The 22,944-nt window shown below is 34.9% G+C and overlaps 2 protein-coding genes and 1 long non-coding RNA gene across 8 annotated transcripts in view; 1 reads left to right on the top strand and 2 right to left on the bottom strand.

Annotated features, from left to right (window-relative positions):
* LOC132037029 (uncharacterized) overlaps window positions 1-3,569 on the bottom strand; it is a 5,956-nt gene extending 2,387 nt beyond the window's left edge. The window contains exons 1-3 of one of the 5 annotated variants that reach the window (XM_059427461.1): window positions 3,237-3,569; window positions 2,393-2,445; window positions 7-2,320 (exon numbers count right to left, since the gene is read on the bottom strand). In XM_059427461.1, the coding sequence (XP_059283444.1) occupies window positions 1,038-1,895 (858 nt within the window). In that variant the 5' untranslated portion in view covers window positions 1,896-2,320; window positions 2,393-2,445; window positions 3,237-3,569 and the 3' untranslated portion in view covers window positions 7-1,037. Of the gene's footprint in view, window positions 1-6; window positions 2,321-2,392; window positions 2,446-3,236 lie in introns of those variants that run through there. The other 4 variants (XR_009409734.1, XR_009409733.1, XR_009409732.1 and 1 more) reach the window with 4 other exon arrangements.
* Window positions 3,570-8,895: 5,326 nt separating this feature from the next.
* Window positions 8,896-9,534, top strand: LOC132038598 (uncharacterized). The gene is made up of 2 exons (XR_009410168.1): window positions 8,896-9,126; window positions 9,338-9,534. It is a non-coding gene; the product is annotated as an uncharacterized LOC132038598 (long non-coding RNA).
* A 5,249-nt stretch (window positions 9,535-14,783) lies between these two features.
* LOC132038597 (probable galacturonosyltransferase 13) lies at window positions 14,784-21,926 on the bottom strand. 2 transcript variants are annotated; one of them, XM_059429253.1, is made up of 6 exons: window positions 20,895-21,926; window positions 19,445-19,500; window positions 19,152-19,310; window positions 18,081-18,674; window positions 16,536-16,838; window positions 14,784-15,541 (listed from the first exon to the last, which is right to left on the bottom strand). In XM_059429253.1, the coding sequence occupies exons 1-6, from the start codon at window positions 21,106-21,108 to the stop codon at window positions 15,260-15,262; spliced, it is 1,608 nt and encodes a 535-aa protein (XP_059285236.1). In that variant the 5' UTR covers window positions 21,109-21,926; the 3' UTR covers window positions 14,784-15,259. The 2 variants fall into 2 exon arrangements, with proteins under 2 accessions (XP_059285236.1, XP_059285237.1); XM_059429254.1 differs by having other exon boundaries at window positions 19,152-19,307.
* Window positions 21,927-22,944: the final 1,018 nt, after the last annotated feature.

Below are 22,944 nucleotides of genomic sequence, written 5' to 3'. Positions count from 1 at the left end.
CATTTCGTGTACTAGTTTCTCAATAATGTCCTTCTTAACCCCAGGATACCTATATGGCCTTTTACTAACTAGAACAGCTGAGTCAATAAGTGGTATCCTATGATCAAAAGGTCCTTTATGTGGAGGTAGTTTAGTAGGAACTTCAAAGATACACTTGTATTGTTCCAACAAAGGAGCTAAAATAGAAGGAACCTCGTGCAACTTGGATGTTGTTGCACTGCATGTGTGAATTTGCAGCTGAGATCAAAGTCATCATGAAAACCTGAACTTGCTTATCAGTCTTCTTGTTCAATGCTTTAGCTTTAGTAGTTTTGATTTGTGTAGTTGCCCCTCTCAAAACATGTTTCTTGCCTTGATGTACAAACTCAATGGTTCTATTTTGGAAATCAAATAGAATTCTGCCTAGTGTGTTCAACCATTGCACACCTAATACTATATCAATATTTCGCAAGGGCAAGAGAAGGAAAACAGAAGAAAATGTGGTTCCCTGTAGCAACCATTGAAGGTTTTTACATACAGCAGCAGTTTGCACTCTCCTTCCATCAGCCACACTGACAGATTGTTCTATAATAGAACTGAATTTGCATCCCAACTTCCTTGCTACATTTTCGTCAATGAAATTGTGGGTGCTTCTTGTATCAATCAACACCTGCAATGGTCTCTTCTCATGATATCCAGTCAATAGTCTGATAACCTATGACACCAGTAAAAGCCTGTAAGGAAATGGTCATGCACTCATCAGTGTTTCTATTATCAATTCCTTCTTGAATCTGCACAAATTCTTCACCTTCAAATAGTTCACCTTGGATTTCACTGTCATCACACACCTCTACCAAGAATAACTGTTTCTTGGCCTTACATATGTGACCATGTGTAAACTTTTCATCACAAAGGAAGCACAATCCCTTAGCTCTCTTTTCATCCATCTTAGGAATAGTTAAAAGTTTCCTTCCATGGTTAGCATTTGGAAATCTGTTAGGTCTATTCATAGGAGGTTCAAAAGGTTTCTTAAAAGAAGGGTTAGGTGGATTGATTTTCTAGAAATTTGGGTATTTAGGAATTGAAGGATTGGGCATGATAGGATTCTGGTTTTTAGTATAAGGTTTAATCCCCCAGGATACTGCTTGGGCTTCAAAAACTTCTTCTTGAAGTCTAGCAGTTTTAAAGGCTTGTAACAAGGATTTTAGTGCTTGAATTCTGATAGACTTATTTAGTTCAGGTTTTAATCCCCCTAAAAAATAGCTGATGGCATTCTCATTTGACAAATTAACCCCAGTTAATAATCTGTCAAATTCAGCTTGGTAGTCTCTTACACTACCAATTTGTTGAAGATTTTTAATAGCTTCCATTGGATCTTCAAATCCATCCCCAAACCTTTCATTCAAAGCAAGAACATATTCGGTCCAAGAAGGATCTGAAATAGTGTTCCTGGACTTAATGAAGGATCTATGCCATGCTATAGCTTCACCATCTAAGTGAACAGAGGTAACCTTTACCCTTTGATCATAAGGAACTTCATCCATAGTAAAAAAATGATCTACCTTATACAACCATATTCTTAAGTATTGCCCAGAAAATCTAGGAAATTCTAACCTAGAATATCGAGTAAAGAAATTACCATGTGATGCTCCATTGTGGAATTCTTTACCAATATTTACTGGTCTTGAACAGTCTCCACCCAATGAAGATTCTTCCCTGCAAGGTTCAACCTCCTTTTCCTTCATTTTCATACCACCAATAGCTTGTTTGATCTCCAGTAATTCTTTATCACTCTGAACATTTCTATTGTTCATGTTAACCATTCCTTCCATTAGTTTTTGTAACTGTTCTTGGATTAGAGACAGTTTACCCTCAACATCATCTGAAGATTTGTCCTGATTCCTGTCCCGAGCCATGATTTGAGCCGAGAATCGGAATCTCTAATACCAATGGATGCACAAGAATGATCTCGAATGGAATTTGTTAGTCTAGGAGCTGGTAGCTCAAAGAAGATGACTGCTTGTTCAGGGTTTAACCGAGAATTAAGCTAAAAGAGAAAATAGATTTTAGAGAGAAGAAAAGTAACTTGTATTATTATCATGAATGAATCCAAATGTATACTTACAATGAGCATATAAGCAATACAATCAAACTATTGACTACAATTGCTGAGTACAGTCAACTAACTGATTATTGGGAACAGTGTTAACTAACTGCTAACTAACTTATGGACTGCTAACTGCTTTTCAACTTCCTAACTGACTTGTAACCATTTTTGTGAACTTGACCATTTTAATTCCAGTCGTGCATCATGTTCCTTTCCTACAGCTATGTACAGTCCCTAGATATATAAAGATGAAACAAAGAGAGTTACAAATTGCACGCCAAGAATGAACGAAGTTCAGTCTCTTACATAAGCGAGGTTCTTTTCCCAAAGAAAGTTCAGCACCAGAAATTGCATACAAGCTGCAAGAAAGTCCACAGAAAAAGAATTTAAATTTACCGAAATTTTCTGGCAATTATGGAAATGATGAGTATATTTTACAGCTTCACATCAATATTCAATGCCAATATTAATATGTAAATTGAATATTACTTTAGGTTAACACACACATAAGAAGAGTACAAGTTGACATTGATTCAACCTTTAATTGATTGGAGAAACAGGCACAGAGATTTCCCTCAGTCTAAAAGAACAGTGAATAGGAGTGCAAAGATTAACCCACAATGCTGTAAGCACTGGATCAAGAATCTAAGAATTACTATTATTAGTAGTATGTCAACATTGTCAATGAGGGTAATCACTTTATCATAGACTGTCTAGACGACTTCAATCATTTCTACTGTTGTGCAGGTTTTCCATTTGTAAAGTCCGGTAACTGCGAAAACCAATCAGACAGACCCAAATTCCATCACCTTCCTTGTTCTGATAGTTCTTTTGTTCGGGTAATTCATTAATTTGGTTTGTTTCTAAGCACCAATATCACTCTCAAGCTTCAATCGGCACTATTGAAGAACAAAATTTTCACACTCAAAATACCATTACACAACCAAAATAAAAAAAAAACAAAAAATATGCACCTAGGCACCTATTTTCAACACACCTAGAAAGAGAGGAGAAACTTTGAGATAACATACATGTATAAAATCTGAGCCAACCACTATATAGCTAGAAGAATCATTAAATTGATATATGCGCTGCAAATTCCAATAACAAAAAATTAGGAGCAACAGAAAAGAAAGTGGAGAAAACATACCAGAATTCAAGTTTATTTGATGCCGAGACAAAGTTTGAACATAAATAGCAAAAATTTGGGATAGAACCTGTTACACCTCGTAGTTTTATATGTTGAGATTCGTCGTACGCTAGTTTCTCTAGTCTTGGACACCGGGGCTGTCTCCGAGGTTATACGAGGTGGGACATGCCTATCTTATGTTTATAAGGGCTTAAGTTCATGATTGGTAAGTTATGGAAGGATTAGAGAATAAGTGAATTGAAGAGAATACGTTTCGACAAGTTTTGTTCTGAATTTATTTTATAAGGACCGTATTTTTGGGATACGGACCGTATCTTGAAATACTGGTCGTATTTAAGGATCTAAAAATTTAACAGAGAAGACAGATTTTGAGGTGGTAAAATACGGATCATTATACGGTCCGTATAAAATTATACGGCCAATATATTGGCCGTACAGCCAGTATATACGGATTGTATCTGTATGGCGATGGATTTTTCTGTTTTTATATATTACGACCTCCCCTCATTCTTAATTCATTTTAACCCAAACCCAAATTCATAAAAGCTCTAGAAACTTCTCCCATCATATTCAATCACTTCCCCAAGCAATAGTCAAAGTGATAATTAAGTGCCTAGGGTTTTCAAAGTCTAGTTGAAGCTTGTCTTTTCTTCTTGTAGAAACTTTGGAGGATACTTCAAGATGATGTGATCTTGGAATTGAAGTGTTCTTGAGTTCTCGAGGTAAGATTTCATCTTATTTCCATGTTTATGAGTTTGTGTGGTAGTTATGCTAAGGTTTGAGAGAAAGAAATTGGAGGAAAGGTTCAAACATGAACTTGATGTTATTTTGAGTTGTAATATAACTTGAGCCATGATTGTTAGTGTGTTTTGAGTAAAATGTTGTTATGTGGGATAATAGTTAATGTTGAGGTTGTTGTTCTTGGTGTATTTGAAAGAGAGAAGAGTTGTATACAAGCGTATATGGGGCTGCTCAATTGTATAGCTTTAAATGTTGTGAATATGAGTTTAAAGAAGATCATATGAGGTTGTTATGTTAATTTTCGATTGTGGACTTTGTGGTGATGATTAATAAATAGGGGAAATTCTTCCTGTTTCCCTTTAGAATCGAGTTATCATTTATATACGTGATATACTAGCGCCATCTAAGTTGTATATGTATTCATTTGTTATAGGATTGGCACTCTAGTTGTGATAAGCTCGTTGTTGGATTACTTGGACGACTTGAGATATGTTAAGGTTAACTTTCCTTCTTTTTGGCATGACCATTATGAACGGAACAAAAATGTAACGCTACTTCATAATGACTCTATTCTTAGTAGCTAGGGATGTTCCATGTTGATTCATGCTCTAGAATGTTATTCTCAGTAAGTTCTTCTTCAGATTCAGCATGATTCTTAGAGTCACTTAATGATGAAAATGTTATCTCATAACGACGTTCAGAGGTGTAATGACCTTATGTCACTTCGGCAGATTAAGGATGTACTCTTATCATATTCTTGCATTGCATTTCATTTATATATATGTACAGACCTATGACCCCTCAGGCGTTATATACGCGTATACTATGTATAATATATATGTATGGGGTATGGGGAAGGTGACGGCGTTATATACGCATTACCACCTGATCAGCTGGTCACATGATGATGATGCTCACAGAGGCCGATATGATACTATAGGATGCCCACAGAGGCTTGGTAGGCATTATGTACGCATATATATATATATATATATATATATATATATATATATATATATATATATATATATATAGTGTGTGTGTGTGTGTGTGTCACACCCGACCCGAGGGCCATGACGGGCACCCGGTGCTAACCCACCCGGGTATTTCTTATCGTGTGTGTGTGTGTGTATAAGAATATATATATATATATATATATATATATATATATATATATAGTGTGTGTGTGTGTGTGTGTCACGACCCGACCCGAGGTTATGACGGCACCGGTGCTAACCCGCCGGTACCTCTTATCGTGTGTTCACATTCACATCTAGGTGGACCACATAGCTTATTCATGAATGCTCTACATCAATAACGCTAAACTCGTTCTAAGAACAACACATTTATACCATCATTGACAACTATGCCCACATCAATATACATAAGCCGACGAGGCCATCAAAATGATATACAAAATATAAGCCGACCGAAGCTTTAAGACATCTAACCATATACAACTGTCACGAGCCTCTACAAAGTAGGTAACATCATATAGGCGGGACAGGACCCCGCCGTGCCCATGTATGTACACAAAAGAATAATACCAAAAGCTGTAGCTCCGGATGAAATGGAGCTCCTCTAAGAAATCCCTGAATAAGAAAGCTATGGATCAAGCCTGTCTCTGGTCACCTGTGGGCATAACGCAGTGTCCACAAACAAAAGGACGTCAATACAAATATTGTACTGAGTATGTAAAGCATAATCAACATCATAATAGGAGCATAAGAGAAAACATAAGAAACAGCATAAGATGGGAAAATCGGGAGATAGTGAAGCCATTATCATCATTACTTACTTACTTACTTACTTACTTGTCTTTCATAGGGACCTTCCATTTCTAAAGCGTGCTCGTGTACATACATACATATACATTCGTGTTCGTATTCATATTCGTATCCATACCATACCCGACCATAGAGGTTCGGTGTTTCACATACCCAACCATGATAAGGCTCAGTGATCACACATACCTGGCCCTACCAAGGCTCAGTGGTATCCGTACCTAACTGCAGTGGTGTGCGCGCGATAGGTATCATACCCGGCTATATAAGCTCAATGTCACGTAATAGTCATACATACTTAGACACGTATACATAAGGGTCCATAAGTATCAGCAACGTCACTGCCATTATCATTTTTGTTACATCTGTCCTTAGAGGATCAACTATCATATAAAGGATACAATGGAATCATGAAAGTATCGAGGATCATGAGCTTTAGTAGCTTTGGAGATAGAATCATTTGGAGGACATTATGGTACTCATAAAAGGATATATATATATATATATATATATATATATATATATATATATATATATATATATATATATATATATATATATATATATATATATAGCCAATGAACCATTCCTTATGGAAAGAAGGGTTAGCCTTACATACCTCTTTGTCTTCTCAACTATCTAACGTTCCGATTGAAGCTTGAACAATCTACATTTAGAAGGATTCATACCATGGTTAAGCCTTAATGATACTCTTAAATTCGAATTAGAATAATTCATAGTCTAATGAAAATTTGGGTAGCATTTCCCCTATTGCGTCAACTTCCACCATATCACAAAACAACTCCCAACAACCACAATAACATCCATAATACGCTCATAATATCCAATTCAAGTAATCACATTACACTAAGCCTCCAATATTCACCACTATGTTCAACTCATACTAGCGACCTCATACCCATTTTAGCACATTTTCATATAATGCTTCTTCATTACCATTATTACCTTCCATAACAAGATTATATCCATATTATGCTAGTAATCATGACTCAAGTTAGCTCACTACTTAAAAATATCACCAAAGTTGCATTTAGACTTCATTTTTCTACTTTCTTCTTCTACCCTAGTCTTTCAACCTCTCCATAGTTCGAATAACATGAAATGATCATAAAACTTACCTTCGATTGAGTAGTAATAACCTTTGGATGGAAATACTTCACTTGAAGAAAAACCCTAGCTTCGATACAGAAGTCTTCGACTCTAGCAACCCCCACAGAGCTTCCTTATACTTGATTCCCTTAAATTAATGATATGAGCCTTGGATCTCCTTTGGACTCTTGTATATGAAATATAGGGAATGTTCTAGAGACTTGGAGAGAAGTGGAGAAGTGTTAAAATGAAAATAATAAAGTTGGATCGCATTTATAGACTTGAAAATAACTCAGCCCTTCGGGTGTTATACGGACACTTATACGGTCTGTATAACATTGTACGGTCCGTAAAAGTGGCCGTGATTCACCATCATGGAAATCATCTTCCTGCTGGGGGTTATACGGACCGTAAAAAATTATACGGACCGTATAAGTGGTTGTATAACTGTACTTCCTTGAAATGGTTTCCATCGTTTCGTTCGATCTCCAATCCTTATGGAACCTTCTTGACACTTGTTTAACACTTCATTACCAATCTAAGGATTGACACTTGTTTAACACTTCATTACCAATCTAAGGAGAGTTACAACTCTTCTTTAAGACATCATTACATCAACATTAGCTCGGTACTTTACGAAACTTTTCCAAAACACCACATATACTTTTCCCTTCTTAAGGAACTTTCTCCTCTTACTTCCAACATCTTTGAAATCTTAGCTAGGATCGTTAAATAACCTTCCTTACTTATAGAAACATCATATTCGTCTCACCCTGTATTAGTCTATTTATCATATGACGGCACGAAAATTTTTGAGGTGTGTGTATATATATATATATATATATATATATATATATATATATATATATATATACGTATATATATATATATATATATATATATATATATATATATATATATATATATATATATATATATATATATACCCTTATGCATGCATGCGGTATTTATGTATATTATTGGACGCGAGGCGGATTCAAACATACAGGTTGCATTTATTTCATCCTGTGTTCTCTTATGTCTCTTTTCATGTTACTTTCATTCCTTAAATACTCAGTGCCTTGTCTCTACTGACATCCCTTTCCTGGGGGCACTGCGTTTCATGCTCGCAAGTTCAGGTAGACAGGTTGACGATCCGCCCCTGTAGGCTGCTGTTCAGCTGACATTAGAGCACTCCTCTCATTCCGGATTTGCGATCTAGTTTTGGTATGATATTCTTTTGTGTACATATGAGTACAGCGGGGCCCTGTCCCCACCTCTTTACGTCAGATACTCCAGTAGAGGCTTGTAGACAGTTATGGTATAGTTAGACTTTATATGCCCTTCAGCCCACATTTTTGTTGTATGGTATTTCACGATGGGTTTATCTGGCTTTGTTGTATAGTTTGTTTTCTTGGGCTCATTCCTTTGTCAGCATATCTCTTATATGATTTAGCAGATTTTCATCTGGTGACCCCGACGTCCACTTTTGTTTATGATCATGATAGAAAAGCATGTTTAGCGGTGCTCGGCAGGTAGGGCTCGGGTGCCCGTCATGGCCCTCCAATTTGGGTTGTGAATGAACCAAACGAAAGGAAATCAGGAAAAGGAAAAATACAGCTCTGGAATACACAAAAAGAAAGAAAAAGAGAGTAAGAAGAAACGGTACCTTGAATTGAAGAGAGAAGGGAAAGGAGATGAAAAGGGCTTCTTGGAGGCAAAGACAAATGAAAGCCATGTCATGAAAGGGGTGGCAGATTGTAAGACACGTTAGTGCATAGAACACAACAAATAGATTGAAATGACTAAATTGCCCTAGCTTGAAAATTAAATCACCCACAAGCAGACTTGTCGAAACTACTAGTAGGTCAAAGCTCTTCTAATAAATAGAAATATACAGATATTTGTGTGTAATCTAATTACCAATATCAGATTGTGGTGTATCTCATCATAAATTTTGCTAAAATCTTTGGTTATAAATAGAGTTTTCTTGGCTCTCATCTAAGCACAAAAGTTAAAAGAAATACATATATTATTTACATTGTGAAACATGAGCTCCACAAAAAGTTGTAGTGTCAGTTTTCCTCACTGTGATTTTTATAGCAAATGTTGAAGCAGTGCGCCCCGGGTGCTACCAACGATGTATAGCTCAATGTGTCCATGTCACTGATTATTGCCGTGAAGAATGTAGGGATCATTGCCATGATCATTCCGTTCTTCCTGGTGAACAGAACGTTGCTCCAAATTTAAAGAAGGTATATATGCTACTAAAAAATTAGAAATTTCGGTGGACGTTCGGTCAAAAATTCGTCAAAATTTTCACTTGTCAGTAATGTTTTCGACAGATTTTTGATCTATTTGTCGGAAAGGTCTGTCGAAAATTTCTTTTTAGTAGTTATTTCCCCATGTTTCTTTATTAAATAATTTTTCTATGTGTTTGTGACACATTTCATAAACACTTCGCAGATGAAAGCTGATCGGAAGCTGCTTGGATGAATGTTCAACAAGATATTGCACCTAAACTAGCATGTAATGTTATATATATGCTACTTCTTTTACAAAAGCAAAGTATTGAATACAAAGTAGAAAAAATATGATATCTTGATGACTCCAAGATAAATCAAGATTAATGCTTTTACTGAAGTAATACTTTTTGAAACTTCCATCTTTGTTTGTTTCTTGGCCTCTCTTTCATCTCTTTATTACACATAATATAAATAACGGAAAAAGGCCAAAAATGTCCCTCATTTATTAAAAATGACTCATAAATGCACTCCATTAACCTTTGGGATCAACAATATCCTTAACATTTGTTTTGCGTCTCAAATCTACCCCTGAAATTAACGGACCATGCGTAGAAAAATCTGAAACTTTAAATTATCACGTGGCGTTATCTAACTGTGCCATGTTTTAAAAGACCCATTTTAATAAAAATACTCAGCCCTCCTGACCCGTATAACCCACCCATCCATTTTTCTTTTGCAATCAGGTAAATCTTCTTATTGCTCTTCTTCCATTTTAGAGAAGGTATACTTCTTTTCCTAGTGGTTTTATTGGTCAATTCTGAAAAATTAAATATATTTATTTTACAGAAAAATATTTTTGAGAAAATGATGAAGGTAATTGGTCAAACTTTATATGAAAAATAAGTACTATTTAGTAATAATAAAGGTTACTTTTTTTATTTAAGCAAAAGTTGAAAAATAAGTTCTCCAGAAAATAGGTATTTTGGGTTATTTAGGAAAAATTACTCATATAAAAATTTATATGTATTAAGTTAAAATTAGTAATAACTTCTTTTTCGCAATTTGACATGTAAAATGACTTTTCTGAAATATTGGTCTAGCAGAAAATACAAAGAAAAATACTTCTCAAATTATTTAAATCAAACACAAATTGCTACTCTCATAATATGTTTTTCAAAGAAGCTCTTTTAATATAAAAAAAAAAAAAAAAAAAAAAAACATTGATTCTCAAAATAAATTTATTTCGAAAGTTTAGCCAAACATACTAAAGTTTGTATTTCAACAATTCCCTATGTTTTTTCCGACATGTACCGTTAATACTACATTATTACCCAATTTATTACATACATTTAACAAACTATTGGCTAATAGGATACTGCTTGGCTGAATGTTCAACCAAATATTGCACAGAGGGTTCAATGTATGTTATGCTACTTGCAATAATTAAACAAAGAAAGAAATTGGATATCGTGATGACTACCAATGTAAATTAATATTTATGCTTTTAAAGAAATAAATGATATTTTGATTACTCGATTTTTGACTTTTTATTTTGTTTCTCTTGCTATTTTTTTTTACTCTCAGCAAAAGAGAAAGTAGATAACTTTTTCGTCATACCTTGTATGAATATGAGATACTTTATGTTCCGAACTATTTTCTTTATATGAGGTTGAATATTGGACATGTTTGATGTACGATTTGTTGATCACTATTATGTACATATATCGCTACAGCAACGGCATCTACCTAATTATTAAGGAGAAGAACATTTAGCATTTGTTTGAAGTTTCAGGTTTCAGTTTCCAACAAAGTTTTTATTTGAGTTTAGAATCTAAAAAAGTGGTGAACTTTCTTTCTTTTTCGTGAAAAAACTCAAATGAACACTTTTTCTAAAGACTCAAAAACTGAGTTTGAAAATTCTATGTTCAAAACATCAAACTATATAAAAATAAATTTAAAAGAATCAAAACACATGCCAAATTTTTGTAGAATTCCATTCCCACTCCAATATTGGTACTGTATTATTCAAGTCATTTTTCGCTTTTTCATTCTTCATCGAGACTACCAAGCATATTCTACTAATATTTCCTCATAGAATTTGTGACTGATTGTCTTTTCTTTAAATATTCAATACTCAAGAAACACATTTTAAGAGGGATTAAATCAAAATAAGAGTTCGAATCTTACACCCGAGTTAAAACGAGTCAATTGCCTTTGGAATCTTCCAAATTCGAACTCTAGAACTTGAAATATAAAAATGGGGAAATGTTTTCGAACTTGGGGACTTAAATCACTGTCCTGCCCGCTCCCTCTTCGCGAATGTGAGACACGCATTGCAATCGAGGTCCTGACCCGGCCCATGCATCGCGAACGCGATACTTCGCCTTGACCCGGCCCATCCCACTTCCCTTCTACGCGAACGTGGCTCACCATCCGCAATCACGACCCTCCTCCAATTCCTTCGTCGAAGGCGATGGCATGGCTACGATTGCGAAGAAGGACCAGTGGCACCAGAAAACAAGCAATTCTCTAAATACTCCCAGACTTCGATTCAACACTCGAAACTCATTCGGAACCTCCCGGACACAAACCAAATATGGATTTCAATCATAAAACACGCTACGAACCTGCTCACACACTCAAAACATTGAAACAGGGTTGTCTTGACCCAGTATTGACCGTGATCAACTCTAACTTTTATACTTAACTAGTTTCCAACCCAAGGTCCAAAATGCACCCGAGCCCCTTGGGGCCCGAACCAACTAATCGACTAAGTCATAAATCACATTTCGGACCTAATGGAATCGATGAAACTCCGATACAAACCCATTTACCCCGAAGTCTATTATAGGTGATGCTACTGCCATGTGCACCTAAGATTAATATATCATTTCACATTCTAAATTTGCTCAAACCATCATGAATAATTCAATACAATTTGGGCAACAGTGAAGAAGTAAGAGGGAATATCAAAATTTCAGAAAAATTGATATGGAAAAATCCATTATTATAACATCAATCAAAAGAACAGTTACGAGAATTCCATATTCATTGCTCTTCATTTGTTTGGGTATCCTATATATTCAAATCAGAAAATAGTTTTTCTTTTCAAAAAAAGAAAGTTGTACGGTGCGGGTCTATGCGGGGCAGGTTAAAAACAGTCTATGCGGGGCAGGTTAAAAACATAAATTTTTGCTATGCAGAGCAGGTTAGATTCTTCGCAGGTTTACCCCGCAACTGCACCGCCCCGTTTGCCATCCGATCCCTACGCCGCATGGCAACTATCTTGAGTTGTTTTGGATAATAAGATGATATCATGTTTATATTTAGCTTGCGTCAAAAGTCCTTTTATTAATTTTGTTACCGTGTCAAAAATCACCATACAAAATGAATTGGAGTGTACGATATCCCTTTTCATTACATTAACTTGTCAAATTACTATAATAATATTTGCTTTATATATGTTTGGTAGCCAATCAATCGACGTCACATTTTCAGGAGGGCAGTATCCCGGATATTTATCACTGATCAGGATCTACTTGATGTACCGGTTATTGACCGACACTTAAATCCAATAACTTTATTAGGTATGGTTTATAAAAGGAAAAATTACTTAATGTAATCAATTAAGGTTCGAAATTACACGTTATAGCGGTACTTTTAAAAAATTACAAAACATAACTATATTTTACATTTTATTGATAGCAAATATACATTGATATACGTATCCTAAATTATAGGCACAATTCTGGTATGCGCGTGCATATGCATATGCAATTAGTGTATACACATGTATATATACAACGTATCAGTGTATGTACATTGATATTGTATGTGCGCGCTTACATTGTATATGCTACATTTTGAAAGAAATATACTGCTACAATTTGACAAAAGATAATGTTGCTATATTTTGCAAAAAAAAGGGACACTAATCTCGCTACTTATGAAGCAAGAAAATTCAGTACCAGCTTCTTGGGCTCTAGAAAAAACATAGAAATAATTGAAATCTCTTGAAGCATCAGAACACTTAACATATGCTAATATATGCAGAACTAGTATGATTTGGCCCGTGCTAAGCCTGGGCCCAAAGCAACATTAAAAATTAAATTATTAATTATTTTTTGGTCCATTCTTTATGGCATTAAGTTATTGAAAGAGCAGTTTTCTACAAATTCCTAAAAATTAATCATACAAAAGTAATTGCAATTAAAAATAAATTTTTCTTATTTTAGATTTTTTTTAATTTTATTTCCAAACAAATGCAAATGTAGGATATAATTTATTTATTTTTTTTTACAGAGTTTTTGATAATATAATCTTCAATAATTAGATTGAGCTTTACTATATTTTAGATTAATTTCAATCATTTTTTCCTGAATTAAATCGGCATGACTAACCAAATTACCATAAAACGATATTTTGGTATTCGAGGAATGCTTACATAATTGAAATAATACCGCGCTAAGTAGGAGTCTACTAATGAAGATCATTTTGTTTATAAATCTTCTTCTTTATTTTCTTTTATCGTTGGGTATTTTTACTTCTATTGAAATTATCTCTCAACTAATTCTAAAGCTCAGAACCAAGATTGTTTGTTAATTCTTTTTCCTAGACATTTTGAGAAGAAAAATTAAATACAAATACCGCCTTTAAACTGAAATCAATAAACAACACAAAACTACATTCACTAATCTAATTAGCTATACTAAAGTCAATACTAATAGCAAGCTCATCATATAAGAATTCGACAGATTTATCATGTGCAATATTTAAAGGGATTACTTAATATTTTATAAGAATAGTAACAACTATTCCATCCGTCCCAATTTATGTGCCATAATTGAAATTTCGAGAGTCAATAAGTTTTTCTTTGACCAAAATTTCTTTATCTGCCTTTTAAATATTTTAAGTTATTAATTATTATAATTTATAGTACTTTTTACGGAGTTTTCAAATATATAAATTTTATTTAAAAAAACTTAAAGCTTGTATATCCGGATTCACATTCAACATTTAGAAGTTTGAATTTTAGAATTTCAACGGTGTCATAAAAATTAGGACGGGAGTAATAATTCAAATACATAAAATAATTCTTTTTAAAACTATACCGAAAACTAATTTTAGAACAGATGTAAGCAAATATAATATACATGTTTAAATGTGACACAAGGACAAATAATATATTAACAATTAACCTAATAAAGACCAACAAGAGATTACAAAAAGTCAAAGAATGCACCAATTGTGAAGGTCCAAGTGAGGGTGGTCTTAAGAAATTAATGAGGGCAAAAGTGGGGATATCCAAGGCAAATGTAACTATTGCAGCCACGTGGAAGCATAAAAATCTTGAAATTCATATTCAACTCTAGTGAATAACAATTATAGCCTTCTGAGGACTACAAAAAACACAAATTCTTTTGGTTGCCTGTTATATAGAGTAGTAGTAGTAGTATATATATATATATATATATATATATATATATATATATATATATATATATATATATATATATATAGTTATAATATATACGTATATAACCTGTCAGTGGAAATTTGGTAAAAAGAATTTTCTGCACATAGCAATTGTATTCTCAGGAACATAAGTTGTTCCCAAACTCTTGAGGGATTTTGTTACCAGAATCTCCATTACTTACAGTCTGATGTAATAGAGATAATTTAATCAATTAATAGAAGTTGAAATGTAGGTGATGACAACAATATAAAGAAAAAGATTCAATATTTTAAGATAAAGAATTATCTCTATATCTAAGGGGGCTTTTCAACATGGCCTCCATCCTGACTTTTCTTCTCAATATAACAGCTCCTATCACCAATGGCAAATGATAAGTATTTTCTGCCATGCCCCAATATTGCCCCCTAACCAATATTGATAGTAAGCTAAACCAAAAGAATGTCCCTTTTCTCCCGATGAAAAAATAATAAATTGATGAACTTCTTACAGACTGAAAGAATGAATCTCGTAGCCATGCTAGTAATGCAGGTTGTCTTCATAGAAGTGAGCCAAAAGCAGCAAATCCGAAAACCTGAATATACCTTATCAAATTCAGCCAGTCTGAGAATCTCCTCTTTACATCCGGATTTGTGCTTTGTGTTTTGTCGCTGAAGTGGGATCTATTGATTACTCCAATATGTGGCAATTCCTGATAAAATCATTGGAGTAGTCTACATACTTGGTCCAATAAGGACGGAGATGCTCGAAGCCTAACTCCAGCCAAGGTTTGGACTGGCCATTGTAATGAATTACAGCTGCCTTCTTCACTTTATCAATGTCAGACTTATTCTGATAGCCCAAACCGAGCATGTGCCATGATGGATCAATTGGGTGAACATGACCCTTGAATGCAATCAAAGCAGGAGGTAGTGTTCCAAGCTTCCACATCGTCAATTTTGACTTCAGATTCTACAAAAACATCACAAAGGTCAGGGGTGTCAATTAATAGCACATGTTTTTCTAGTCGACTAGTTATGACATCTCTTCAAGTTGAATCAGCACTATGTCAGCCATCCGAAGTATTGAACTCTTTACAGAGCTACAATAATTGATCATTGCGCCGCTTGCTTAAAAGGAAAGGAGGGCACATAATACAAGAGAGTCCAATCATCAGGTCATTTGGTTGCTGGTCAGAGTTATGTAGGTAGTAATAATGCAGGGATTAGTTATGCAAGTATTCGTAATGCAGGGTTCCGTTTGTATTAGTTATTCCATCTCTACCCTGCCTAAAATAATATATAGATTCTCTCATAACTTATATATGTATTGGTTATGAGCAAAAGAAAAACATGAACCAAACATTGTATCAGCAATGTTATGTTTTATGTGGAGAAGCGAAAAAACCAACCAAACATTGTATAACTTATGCTAGATTCTCATGCGGAGATTATTTGCCCCCATTCGTGTAACCAAACAATGTATAAAGTTATGCTAGTTTTAATACATGGATAACTCCTCTCTAACCATCAGTCAAACGATCCCTAAAATCTACAACCCCATTAGGGGGTGATAGTAAAGTGAAGATTACATGTGCTGCTTTGATGCAGCTTGTATCTTCAATATTTAAGACAGCAAAAGCCAACAAAGAACACTGAAACATAAAAGTTACAGCTTTAAACTTCTCAATCGCAATAATTTCTGATGTCAAGTAGGAAAGTACAATAGTAAATTAATAGCATACAAACCAACAAGAGAATGCTGAATTAGGACATGCTTGTGTGATCTAGAAGACCATCGCAGACAAAAAAACTGAATAAGCCACACATCAGATAAGAGACAGACATAAGCAAGAAGCATAGAAGAATCTCAAAACTCTTGCATGATCGAAAAATAATTCCATAGATGTAGGAACACATATAACTGAAAGATAAGTAAAAAATCATGAACTATGCGATCGGACTACCTCTTTAAGCCATGAATGGTAAGTATCTCTTATATTTGTCTTTCTCCATGCATGTAAGTCAAAGATATTCATCCCATAAGCCCATGCACACTCGTCAGGGTTCAAATTTTTTGATATGAGAGGATGAGAAAAATTGAAGTAGTTTTTGAATCGCTTTGACATCACCCACTCATCCTCTCCTTTACAGGTCTCAACAGCTCCATTCACCTTTCCCTTAAGGTCAATGTCCCACAATGGAGACAAGTCACGCTGAATCACAACATCATCATCCAAGAAAACCACTTTATGAAGGTTTGGGAAGAGCTGCATACAACACCATAGAGAATCTCAGATTAGTATAGAAAAAAGAGAATATCTACACAGATAAGAGGTGAGAGAATAACGTTACATAAAAGAATTAAATGATAAAACCTGCTACTCCCCCCATCCCAATTAATGTGGCACTGTTTGACTAGGCACAAAGTTTAAGAAAGAAAGGAAGACTTGAAATTTGTGGTCTAAAACAAACCTTAGACGTTTGTGTGGTTATAAATCATTTCATTAAAGGTAAAAGGGGAATTTCAAAGTTAAGTTGTTTATAATTATTGAAAAGTTACGTTCTTTTTGAGACAAACTAAAAAGGAACGTGTGCCACATAAATTGGGACGGAGGGAGTAATAGCAAGGAGAAAAAGGAAAACAAGAAAGTGTTGTTGAATGCCGCATAGAAGTGGAAGTTTAGTTGAATAAAAGGAGCACTTGGTGTTGCAGAATAAAAGGAGCACTTGGTGTGCAACACTTGTAGTCACAGTATTAGTGGGGAGAGGGGACCATTTTCAAAATAGCAGAAGAAAAGTAAAATAAAGAAAACGAAGGATGATAATAGCTGTATTCACACTGATAATTAAAATAATAGCTGAATAATAAATTCAAATCCAGGGGTGATAGTGTTTGCTCATTCTGCTTTGGGATTGAATGCTGACAGAAGCCTTGAAATATCTAGTTGTAGATATGGTGCTATGTAGTTCTACACCAAACATGGAAATTTCAATCCTATTGGCATGTACATGAAATGTGAATCATTTGTGGAGCACAAAAATCTGCGCCCTTTAGCGATACAATTTGGATAAGCTTAAACCTAATTCCTACAGGCTCCAGTTATCTATCTATAACATATATAAAATAAAATAAAAAGAATCCTCAAATGTCAGACAACAACTGTAAATAAAATAGAAAGAAAGTCTCACACGTCAGATCAAATTAGCTAAACCCGTTTTCTGGTAAACTGATGGAATTATAGCTAAGGTTGATCCATAAAACAAAGAACATTCAAAAGACCAAGTCCTAGGCACCTTGCTCAAGCAATGCAAATTTAACTCCATTTTCATACTTAGCCTATCATTTGACTCTACTCTTATAAATCTTTTCCTGAGGGTATATTAGACCAAGACCAGGGGGCATTCACCCAGTAAACATCTGTCTGTGAGAGACTGTAAGGCTTTTGGACTATTTCATCCCTCAAATTTCATGCTAGCAAAATGGAAGGCAATTATTTCGTCAGCATTACCTCTGGCAAATATATGCGAATATGATTGAGCAAGGAAATGTATTTTGGGCTTCTAGCCTGCAGTTTTGAGGCAAAAGATCGTGGAGTAGTAGTATCACTGAGATTGGCGCCAGTTACATGGTTTCCATGGTAGTATTTTCGAATCCCATAATGACCCTCAACTGCTTCAAGCACTGGAATATTTTCTCTGGTTAACCAGTCAAACTGATGAATACCTCTAACTTCCACAATCGCTGGAGACACAGGATTCAGAGCAAACCAGGAGTGCATCCCTGCGTATGTTTTCTTGTCAGTGATGACATGGAAAACAATTTTTTCAGGCTTTAGAGATGACTGCACAGCAGAATTGACCACGACGGAAGCAGCTAGGATGTTATCAGTTGACAATACAAAATGGTGCAACAAGTTCTCGGAAAGCAGAGGGAGTAGTTCTGGAGAAGGCAACTGTCTGCGTGCATGAGCATTAGAGGAGTACTCATCAGTCAATCGCAACGAAAGACAATGAATGCCTTTAGGAACAGCACTTGCAGCAAAGTGTTTATTCATCAGCTCTGCAAATTTTGATTCTCTGATCTCCCTTTCAGATCTCTCCATCTGCAAAATAGCAAATTCTTACATGATGCAAACATTATTGAAGGAAGCAATACTGTGCGGCATACTAAATATCAACCTACAAGCTCATTGTACAACAAACAAAAAGTAAAGCATGCAAAGGAAGATGACATTACGAATCATTTTCCTCAATCACAAGAAACAACAAGCCCATGTGTAACAAGAAGAATGGATTTTTTTAATTTTTATTTTATTTTTTAAATGGAACAAGAAGAATGGATTTTCTGCAAATATTGCGCCACTCCATGCATTTTCACTCCTCATCCATATTTTCTTACCTGATTTTCACTAAAAGTCAAAGTGGGGGACGGGAATTAACTCAATTAAGCCTTCCCGGTGAACATAATGCTCAAAACAAGTAGGAGATTGTGACGTAAAGCCGAATGCACAGACCAAGTTAATATGTCTAGAAATCAATTGTACACAAACAAAAGAGAGAGAATGGTTATTTGCACATACCATTCCCTTCAGCATGAAAGCAAATTCTTTTGCACTGTACTTGTTGTTTTTCATTTCAGAAACAAGTTGAGCATAAGACTCTGGGAGCTTCATAACAGATGGCACTTCCTCAGAGTTTACTTGATTGAGGATCTTAACAAAATCCTTCACCAGTCTCTGCTGAAATAGCAAGAATGACAAACACTTTTATTAATAACATGTATATTGCATTATTACATAAATGCTTAATACAAGATTGGAAAACAATGGTGTGAAAAACCAGCAGTAAATGATATAGAGGGAAGTTTATTTACTTTTGAATCATCAGTCCGTCCAAGAAGCTTTGGTCCCAATCGTCTGCCTAAACAATCTGAATATCGACAAAAGGAGAGCGAAGTTAAACTTTAGCTAAGTTGTAACAAATGGAAAGTAAACTGTGATTTAACAATAGTTAGAAGTAAACTAAGCAACAAAAAGAAGCAGCTACTACGAGCATCACAACCAAATTCAACAATAAAAGTTTTTTTTGCTACGGAACAGAAAAAATAGCATTGAAAGACATCATAGAGCAACAGAACGACATGATCAGGAGATGTGATGCAAAGATCCTTGTGCTTCAAGATAGCACCAATCTACATGTGCCAACAATCAACATTTTCTAAACTCTACCAAATGCAGATAGGTAGCATTGCTTAAATACGTAAGACTATCTGCAGTACCCTACACAGATAAGCCGGCATTTACTAGACACCACAGATGCAAACAACTAAAAATACAATCAAGCATGCCCCCCCCCCCCCCAACCATCCCACCCAGAAATCCTCGCTCTTGCATGCACATACATCCATGAAATGACCTCAATCATGTATCTGCTACCAAAGTTGAAGAACAAAAATACATACACAACCTTTTGAAATGGTATTCATTTGTAAAATGGAATAAAGAAATATGTCAAGGATTGCAATAAGTTTTTACAACTCATCTACCAGTATCTCCACCCTTCCCTTTTAAGATGGTAGTCAAGTTGAAGACTTGCCTAAGCTAGGGAAAGAAAGAACTCAATACTGATTCAATAACAATGACAACGATCCAAACAAATTAAAACAACTTTACTACATTATCGATGAAGCAATTACAAGAAGAAGTCTGCCTCAATCCCAAACTAGATGGTGTAGATAACATCACAAATAAAACAACAACAACAATATAGCCAGTGTGATCCCACAAGTGGGGCTTGGGATGGTAGGGTGTACGCACACCTTACCGCTACCTTTGTGTGGTATGGAGGCTGTTTCCAATAAATCCTCGGCTCAAAAGAAAAGTATATCGACGCAGGATTGTAAGAAAAGAGACAGCAAAATAGCAAGATACAATACAAATGTGGCAACAAATAGTAATACACATCGAGGAATAAGAAACTGTGCGATAACTAAATACTATTGCTTAAAGGAAAAGAGGAGAGGAGGAGACTAGCCCCTTCCGTCTCCCACACATAGTGCGACAAAACTCAGCTACTTACTAACCTTCTACCCTAATATGAAATAGATGCTACACAACAATAACCAGATAAAGGAAAACATCAATATTCAATCAAAAGGAATCAGCAAAGTGAAACATATATCAGCATCAAGAAGCTAATTGCAAGGTCAATGAGTGATCTAGCTAACAGTATATCACAAAGGAAAAAGAAGAGAAATGTCAATGACTGATCTAGCTAACATTATACCATAAAGGAAAAAAAAAGGAGAGAAATGTTTGAAGTACCAAATGAGGAGCACTTGTTGACACCTTCAAGGGTAACAAGAGCAGTGAGAATGAAGACAAAGGGCAACAAAAAAGCTAAGATAAGTATAGTATGGAAGAGTGTTCTATAGGAGAAGTGGCGAGCTGCGACTTTGATCTTCATCAATTCACCAAACCCTCCATTGCTGCTCGATATTGTTATACTTCTCATGCTAGGTGAGAAGTGCAGCTGCATCTTCCCAATTCCAATCCTCCAAAACAATCCCTCCACCCACACCCACACCCACACCCACACCAACAATGATGCCACTACCACCCTTTTCTTGATTTTTCCTTAAACTAAACAAATACAATGATGTTTTTTTCACCATCAGATCCAACAAATTAGTACATTTTCAGATACCCTTTACTCTTTCCTTTTGCCCCCAACCCGCGAAAACTAGCTGAACAACAATGCCACTACTATCCTTCTCTTGATTTTTCCTTAAACAATCCAAATTACAATGATGTCTTTTTCACCATCAAGATCCAAAGATTAGCAGACACCCTTTATGATTTCCTTTTGCCCCAAAAACTAGCTGAACAACAATGCCACTACTACCCTTTTCTTGATTTTTCCTTAAACAATCAAAATACAATGATGTTTTTTTTTCACAATCAGATCCAAAGATTAGCACGTTTTCAGATACCCTTTATTCTTTTCTTTACCCCCACAACCTTGAAATTTAGCTGAACCCTTTATAAATGGAAAAAGTTTAGGGCTTTCAAAATGAAAACACACATATATGTATGTGTGTGTGAAATGAATCCATATATATATCTATGTATGTATGTGTGAAATGAATTAATGAATGAATGAAATTTGTTAAACCTGAGGATTATTATGTTTTTAATGGAAGATGAATTGTTTTTGCTACTCCCTCCCAGTTTGTGACATTATTATTGGAGGATTGAACAGAAAGAAAGAAAAGAAAAAGAGGAGGGGGAAGGAGATTTCCTATTTGTGTGTGTTTTGTGTGTTCTGTCTAATTTTGATTTGGTCAATGGTAGTACTATTACCTCTCCATGTTATATAAAAATAAAAAATAAAAAAATAAGAGAGAGAGAAGCTGAAGAAAGGGAGAAAAATAAAATTCTTGAAATTTCTGATAATTAAATTCTATTGGGCTGATTAATGTAGATTTGCATTGTGTAAATTCACTAAAGAAGGTGAAAAAGCCTTCGATATATTACTCATTTTAAGAAAGAAATGTTTTTTGTAAGAAAAGTTCCAATTTAATCTGAAATATTTTTAAATTTTATGTTTAAAAGTTTTAAATCTCAAGATAAATTTATATTTTCATCAAATAAAATATAAATTTAATCTTAAACTTAATCCCGGATATCTCACCTTATCTCATCAAACTTTATGTTATTTTATCCCACCTGATAGGTGGAATAAATTAGTCTAAGGATTATAATTTCACGACTATAATTTTGGGAGGGACAATGAAAAGATTAAACAAGCATCCTAAATTCTTTCATAAGCTACATGACTCAAATCTTTCAAGAGAAGAAACTCTATAGCGTTGAGCGCGTCTTCCCAAATTAATAAACAATATGCCCAGTGAAATCTCACAATATGGGGTCTAGAATCTTTCCAAATTAATAAATCTTCAGTATATGTTGTGACCTTCATTTGTTAGAAAACCTGCAAATTAATTTGCTCCCCTCTAGATATGTGTAATAAATGTGTGGCCATCTTCCAACAGATATTTGCGATCTTCAATAATAGCTGCAAGAGGATGAAGTTGTATGTCTCGTCAGCGATAAGCTTAACATTAAGTAGGCAGCCTATTTCCAATACTGTTCTTTCATAACTTGTCTTTTGCTAATTTGAGCCCTTTTTTAATACTTCATAGATCTATAGTGAGACTTGAAGCAAACTTCAACTTATAGAGTATCCCAACAGTCACTTACCTTGATTATCCCGAAAAGTTTCTCCAAAAGCGGCATTTTCCGTTTGAGTTTTGATACTGCCATCAATATTTAATTTAATCTTTTCTGCACAAGGAAGAGACCAAGCAATTAG

This window comes from Lycium ferocissimum, chromosome 11 (genome assembly GCF_029784015.1).
Source record: "Lycium ferocissimum isolate CSIRO_LF1 chromosome 11, AGI_CSIRO_Lferr_CH_V1, whole genome shotgun sequence".
Classification (NCBI taxonomy): domain Eukaryota; kingdom Viridiplantae; phylum Streptophyta; class Magnoliopsida; order Solanales; family Solanaceae; genus Lycium; species Lycium ferocissimum.
This window is presented reverse-complemented; position numbering and strand designations above follow the sequence as displayed.